The 7,688-nt window shown below is 43.4% G+C and overlaps 1 protein-coding gene across 1 annotated transcript in view; it reads right to left on the bottom strand.

Annotated features, from left to right (window-relative positions):
- rbl1 (retinoblastoma-like 1 (p107)) overlaps nucleotides 1-7,688 on the bottom strand; it is a 28,380-nt gene continuing 20,692 nt past the window's right edge. The window contains exons 15-21 of the mRNA XM_088389384.1: nucleotides 5,932-6,116; nucleotides 5,694-5,870; nucleotides 5,375-5,446; nucleotides 5,191-5,284; nucleotides 5,000-5,118; nucleotides 4,608-4,763; nucleotides 1-1,098 (exon numbers count right to left, since the gene is read on the bottom strand). Coding sequence (XP_088245510.1) covers nucleotides 904-1,098; nucleotides 4,608-4,763; nucleotides 5,000-5,118; nucleotides 5,191-5,284; nucleotides 5,375-5,446; nucleotides 5,694-5,870; nucleotides 5,932-6,116 — 998 coding nt within the window. The 3' untranslated portion in view covers nucleotides 1-903. The remainder of the gene's footprint in view (nucleotides 1,099-4,607; nucleotides 4,764-4,999; nucleotides 5,119-5,190; nucleotides 5,285-5,374; nucleotides 5,447-5,693; nucleotides 5,871-5,931; nucleotides 6,117-7,688) is intronic.

Raw genomic sequence — 7,688 nt, 5'->3', positions numbered from 1 at the left:
TTGTTTTTTACATTGTATTTCAATTTCACAAGTTAACCTACATGGTTACACACAGATAAGATCAAGAAAAAGTTCAACGCTCGCCAAACGTGTGTAGATGATACACACGCGCACACACACATGCACAATGACATTAAATAGTCGAGCAAATTCCAATGAAAAACCACGAAAAGATCAAAACGTCTCAAAAACATTTCACAAATTTCTCATGGCGACATAGCCAATGTGATAACTTGGATTGGCAGCCAAAACAAATAAAACCAAACACTTGTAGCATGCTAACAGTTAGCATTACAGGCTCATAGTTGTCCCTTGAATCGAGTGGAACAACAGAACGGTACAGTCTTACGTTCACTTACGTAGAACTATAAAGTCCTTTTCCAAAGTCTCATGAAAACATTACCACTTCAACTTAAACTTTAGCATTATCGCCACAGAAACCCGTTGTGTCAGAGTTAACATTAGTTGGGTAATGACAGTTAGCTGTAGCATCAGAATGAAAAGTAACATTAGCATGTAACTGTAATAACCAGTCATGTTAGTATGCTAGCTTTAGCTGTACATCAACTGATTATGTGACATAATTAGCGATGTTACGTTTAACTTGAGCAAGTCAGTGTTGTAATGAGCAGTCATGTTAGCATTAGCCCTGTCTTGAGTAGTTTAACAGCTAACACTACCATATTTACAGTCCCACAAGGAGTTAACGTTAAAACGACCGGTTATGTTACCAAGCAAGCGTTAGCTTCATAGTGACTGGTCATGCGCGTAAGCTCAGTAATGACCAGTAATATTAGCATGGCAGCATCAGTGCTATAGCTAGGAGTCATGTTAAGGAGTTAACATTGACTCTTTGATGAACAATATTAGCGTGATCACGCATTTTTCATGGTAACTGCTCCATCAGTGGCTCTGCCTCTCTGACACGACATCCTGTAACCTCTTCAGCAAAATGTCGGGGCCGCTGGCGCTGCTCTCAGAACACGCCCGCTTGCTGGGGGAGTCGCACACTGACATCATCAGCTCACTCTCCATGCCAAGGGCTCTCTTGCGGCCGTTGCAACCTTGCCGCAGCATACGGTTGATGTCGGACAGATCCTGTGGTAATAAGGAATGAGCAAATGTTGAACGGCCCATAGAGAATGAACAGGGAAAAAAGTTAAATTTGGCTTGAATAAGTGAAAAGTGGAATGTGGTGAATCTGATGAATTATGTGGAAGTGGTTAAGCGTCCAAAAAGATGTTGAATGGCCCATAGAGAATGAACAGGGAAAAAAAGTGAAAATTTGGCTTGGCGTGAATATTAGGAATAAGTGAAAAGTGGAATGAGGTGAATCGGATGAATTATGTGGAAGTAGTTAAACGTCAAAAAAGTGGGTGGAATAGCAATAACATGTGAAGGCCTTCCCCTTCACACAACTAGCTAACTATCAAGTTAAGACAAAAACAAAAAAGCCTCCATGACAAAATGACTCCTTGCTTGATACTGGAGAATAGTTCCCGCCCAAAAGTCACAATGTACCAACAAAACAAAAAAACAGAGGCCCTAATGATATGAATATCTATAACAAGGGTGTCAAACTATTTTTTTTTCGCGGGCCGCATTGTAGTCATAGCTTCTTTCAGAGGGCCATTATGACAACCCGAATAAATGTATGAGCACCTCATATCATATACAGTAAAAGCTACAAAACAAACTGACAAATAACTAGTTTTCAAATCAGACGAGTAAAAACTAGTCAAATATTTAAAAAAAAAAGAAGAAATTATTAAAAGTGAAGACAATTTGCAATTCTAGTAATGACACACGAATTTGATGCACAATTTGTCTTCGTGGGCCACATAAAATGATGCGACGGTCCGTATCTGGCCTTGAGTTTGACACCTGTGATCTAGAATATGTGTAAAGTGAAAGGAGGTGAATCGGATGAATGATGTGGAAAAAAAAAAGAGAAACGTTGAATGTCCTGGTAAGAATGAATGGTGAAATTTTTGCTTGAATTTCTTGAAAACTGTGAATATTTGGAATGAAAAAAATACACGCACGCTTGGCGTGAATATTTGGCGTGAATATTTGTTTGTTATATGTTTTTTTTTCACAAATTTTTACTTGATCATTAAGACATCACTTACTTACAAGTTTAGTTGACCACTTCCCATGATATTTTTAGTATAGTTGATCACTTCACATGCTTTTATATCTTTATCTTGAACATATTCAAAACATAAAAAATAGAGAAAACATCAAATAAAGCAATTAACACTTTAAAGCACCATATCCAAGTCCACTGTCTGCTGTATGTACACTTGCTCCATTTTTGCTCCTCTTATATTTATTATTATTATTTATTATTATTAGTTTATTTATCATTTATTCAACACTCTTATTTATTCATTGTTTGTACCTTCTTGGTTTTTTTTGTGTTGCTTGTATGCATATGTGTACTATCTCACCGAGGGATAGTGGGAACGTAATTTCAATCTCTTTGTGTGTCTTGGTATATGAAAAAAAAAAAATCGACAATAAAGCAGACTTTGACTTTGATAAAACAACCAAATAAACAAAACAAAAAACTACATCTGAAAAAAATTATATTTTCAGACGAAACTGGATGAGGGCGCTCTAAATTTCACCGTTGGCCGTGACTCATCAACTGGGTGGGCTTAAGAAAAATGGCACCAAAAAGAAACTCATATTTTGCAAGTTACAAACTTCAAGTTGTAAAATATGCAGCTGAAAACAGTAATCAAACAGCAGAAAGAAAGTTTGGAGGACCGTGATGTACCAATGGATTACTATGTCAAGTGACGTCAGTGGCACGGGGCTGCGCGGCGGTTGTTTACATAAAGGACAAACGTATCCACGTAAGGACTTCCGGCATCATTAGCGGTGATCATTTCTAAGTGACACGGAGGACAAAGAGTTTGAAGGAATTAAGGATTTGGAGTGACATAGAAGGTTTGAAAAACTATTATGGCTTTTACGCACGCCCGGTCCTACTCTACTGAGTCGGGGGCTGACACTCGGCCGAGTGGCTGTCCGCGAACGGTGCATGGGGCTCGGACGTGGCATTTACGCACGCCCGGTCCTATGCCATGGAGCTCTTGTGTCTGGAAGTCCACGCCGCCACACCCTTGGAAGTTTGTTTTGTTTAATAAAGAGCCGTTTACCAAACCCACGTCTATCCTTGTACTTTGTTGACGCTACAATCTAGTTATGTATATACTAGATCTGTGGAATAAAGACGAGGCTGACGTTAGGTCGCACGCGCGGTGATGTTGACAAAGGACGAGGAATTTGATCGATGGATTTAATGGATTTAAAGTGCACGGATGGTTTGATAATATTATTGCTTATATTATAGTTATTTGAAATATAGTTTATCTATCGTTATATGAGCCTGTGGAATATTTTGAAGTGCAAGCGCCCTCAGCCGCGCGCACCCATTGTTGACAAAGAACGATCGATGGATTTAATGAATAGTTGTCCTAAATCACTCTATATGTTACGTCAGGCCCGTTCTCAGCTCCTCATTTGTGTTTGTCACGTTAGCATACCTATCGTTTAGCCTGTTGCATTGCATCGAACGATCGATGGATTTAATGAATTGGAGTGACACCGATGGATTTATAAACATGTTATTCATGTAATAGTTGTCCTTAATCACTCTATATGTTACGTCAGGCCCGTTCTCAGCTCTTTGTTTGTGTTTGTCACGTTAGCATACCTATCGTTTAGCCTGTTGTTGCTATAGTTTAGCCTGTTGTTGCTCGTTCATGACTGTTTTTGGTGTGGGATTTTGTCAAATAAATTGCCCCCCAAAATGCAACTTATACTCCGGAGCGACTTATATATGTTTTTTTTTCACTTTTTGGGGCATTTTATGGCTGGTGCGACTAATACTCCGGAGCGACTTATAGTCCAGAAAATACGGTAAAAGTGTAATGAATCAGATGAATCATGTGGAAGTAGATAAGCGTTGTGGCAGCTCGGTGGTGCACTGGTTAGCGCAACCGCCTCACAGTTAGGAGGTTGCAGGTTCGATTCCACCTCCGGCCCTTCCTGTGTGGAGTTTGCATGTTCTCTCTGGGTCCGCGTGGGTTTTCTCCGGGCACTCCGGTTTCCTCCCACATCCCAAAAACATGCTTGGTAGGCCGATTGAGCACTCCAAACTGTCCCTAAGTGCGAGTGCGAATGGTTGTCCGTCTCTGTGTGCCCTACGATTGGCTGGCAATCAGTTCAGGGTGTCCTCCGCCTACTGCCCGATGACTGCTGAGATAGGGTCCAGCACGCCCGTGACCCCCGTGGGGACAAGCGGTACAGATAATGGATGGATAGATAGTTAAGCATCAAAAAAGTGGGTGGAATAGCAATAACATAAGGCTTTAGCATAAGGCACAACTAGCTAACGATCAAGTAAAAAAAAGAAGAAAATCAATGACAAAAAAAAACAAAAACATGACAAAACGACTCCTTGCTTGATGTTTTTCCACACTGGACAATAGTTCCCGCCCAAAAGTCACAATGTACCAAAGTGAAAGAAGCAGAGCTCGGAACTGGGAACTAATACAGACAAGTCACTTGTTTGCCAGGTGAGGCGAGCTTACCTTGGAGGGGCTGCTGTTGATGCGGAAAGTGAAAGAGTTTGGCACCAGGCCTCCCCTCGACGCTTTGTGAGGCGACACGTAAACACAATGACGTTGAGACACTCGACGAGGAGACGGCGGGTGGCAACGCACTGATGGGAACGGTGACACGGGCATCTGACACACAAACATAAACACGCATGTGCATAAGTACGCGCAAAGAAACACAACATGCATGTGCATAAGTACGCCAAAGAAACACAACACACAAATGCAGACACACAATATAGGATACATACACAAACGTACACAAAATCACACAAAAACAACACACAATCAGTCACACAAACACTCAGCAAGTTCCTTTCAAGTCATTTAATGGAATTGTTGTACTTGTGTCGGTGTGCACGTACTCTGTTGTCATGCGCAGCGTATCTCATAGCAAAACTTTCCATCTTGAGCACGTAGACGTCGTTGTAAAACTGGATCAAGTCGCCGCGTTCCTCCTTGCCCGCTTGCGTCTTCTCGGCAGCTGCAAAAAGGAAAAGTTGACGTCAAGAGCTAGCGGTCACGTTAGCACGTTAGCGTCAGCGGATTATTTTACAGTCTGCTTCCGATGCAGGGTCAACCTCCATGTTCTCATCAGACGGCGCCACCCGGTGGCTGGGAGTGCGATGAAGAAGGACGCTGCGGTACACCTACACACCAATATACACACACGCACGTCATCATGGCAACTGACTGCTAGCAACTGTATGCAGGCTGTAGGTAGATGGCCGTGTCCTCACGTGGCTGCTGGCCTGCGGTTGGCTGCGGTAACACTTTATGATGTCCTGGAAGGTGTGCTCCTCCTTAGAAATCTGCAGCAGGAAGCACACGCACACCGCTGAGTGTCAACCCTCCATTTGCCCACTCACTGCTGGCAATAACTCTCACTGACTAATCACGTCAGCATGCTAGCATTAGCTCTGTATTGTGTGCGTGTTTTACAATGTACTGAACTATGATTTGAAGTTTGTGTGACTGTGTATGACTGTGAGAGCATTTGAAGTGTGTGAGGAGAGCTAGAGCGAGTGCACGTGGGAGACTTCAGTGCATGCAACCAACTTCGGCAATAATGTAGACGCTGCAGAGCAACATCTGGTCCAGGTGTCGGTCCCTCATGAGTTCGGCGGCGTGAAGCAGAGCGTGTTCAAAGGCTGTCCAGATTTTAGCGCGCAGCTCGCACGAAATGTCCAGTCGGGCGCATAGATCGCGAAGCCGTACGCTAGCCAGGTGATACACCTGCCACGTACAGGTCAAAGGTCAGGAAAAGGTCTACTCGCTGCGAAGACGGCTTTTGCACCTTTCGGAAGAAAAGCGCCAGGGATCCGGTGCGCTGCGGCCGGCTGCACGCCGGCTGGGCCTCCGCAACGGGAAGCGGAAGGGGGCGGCCGGGCGAGGCCGTCAGCAAGAATTGAGTGGGACCGCCGGCCGTCGGGTCGCACGGCTGGACGGGGATCAGCGTGATGGTGTGCTCGCTGCCGCTTCCTGGATGCAAATAACCACTTCGATCTGTTCATTAGGGCCGGTGCAGGCTGATCCATTTGCAGACTACGTTGGAATTTGCGTTCAAGTGTGCAATCAGCCCACCGCTGTGGTACCGGTACGGTAAATGATTCCAATGCAACTCGACGACAACAAAGGGGAAAAGCAAACATTCGTAAATATCGTATTTCGATTGAACAGCAAAAATCATCAGTCTGCTTTCATGAAGGGCTACAGAAATCTCTCAAGAGAAAATCAGATCACATCAAAGGTTCCATACTCTGCTAAAATAGAAATACCGTAATTTCCGGACCATAAGCCGCGACTTTTTCCCAAAAATTTGGACCCTGCGGCTTATAGTCAGGTGCGGTTCATATAAGATTTTTTTCGTGATTTTTGTGATGACTTGATCACTTTTACTATTAACACTATTATATACAGTAATAGCTACAAAACAAACTGACAAATAACTCATTTTCAAATCAGACAAGTAAAAACTGGTCAAATATTTAAAAAAAGACATTATTAAAAGTGAAGACAATTTGCAATTCTAGTAATGACACACGAATTTGATGCACAATTTGTCTTCGCGGGCCACATAGAATGATGTGGCGGGCCGTATCTGGCCCCCGGGCCTTGAGTTTGACACCTGTGCTCTAAACCCTTTCTCTTACTCTGCCATGTGACTCAGAGATTACACAAAGCAGTGGCGCTGTTTGGACCATCTGCATTGTATTAAAACCCAATCAATCAGCATTTAAATTCAATTCTTCTGACATTTTGCTCACCAAAAACAAGTTGTAATGAATGTGAACTTTTAATGCATTTTATTCAGAAGATTACTTTGAACCTTAAACGGCGGTGCGGCGTACTTATGGATTTTTACGGCCTCCGGCCTCCAGGGGGCGCTCTAGCAGGAAGCAAGAGCGAGACAAGCGAAGAAGAGATAATGCGCCGAAGAAGACGTGCTATTTTGTGTTTACATTTCGCGCATCACGCTGAACACGATCAAGACGGACATTACTGAAAGGAAGCCTTTATACACAAACCGTCATCATGGGGGACAAAGTAAATGCATATGATGCCGCTTTTAAGCCAAAGGCAGTCGATGTTGATGACATTATGTTGTGTCTACTCTGGAGCGTACTCATGGATTTTTACGGCCTCCGGTCTCCAGGGGACGCTCTAGCAGGAAGCAAGAGCGAGACAGACGAAGAAGAGATAATGCGCCGAAGAAGACGTGCTAGTTTGTGTTTTGATCGTCTCGCGCATCACGCACACACCCACACTCGCACTCACACAAAGAAGAGACAGAACGAGATCAAGACGGACATTACTGAAAGGAAGCTTTTATACACAATCCGTCATTATGGGGGACAAAAGAAATGCATATGATGCTGCTTTTAAGCTATACGTGTCGCTCGCTAGTTTAATGTAATTTAGCGCTTCGTGCATGAATAAGATTAGCATGAACAGACCCTCATCACACTCGAAGAAATGCATAAAAGCGACGACGAAAGAGAGACTGAGAAAGTGTGAGGCGAAGGATATCTGACGCTATTCCAATCGGACACT

Source organism: Syngnathus floridae, chromosome 11, assembly GCF_059516105.1.
Source record: "Syngnathus floridae isolate MCC-2025c chromosome 11, RoL_Sflo_1.0, whole genome shotgun sequence".
In the NCBI taxonomy this organism is placed as follows: domain Eukaryota; kingdom Metazoa; phylum Chordata; class Actinopteri; order Syngnathiformes; family Syngnathidae; genus Syngnathus; species Syngnathus floridae.
The sequence above is the reverse complement of the archived record's forward strand: the minus strand, read 5'-3'. Positions and strand labels throughout refer to the sequence as shown.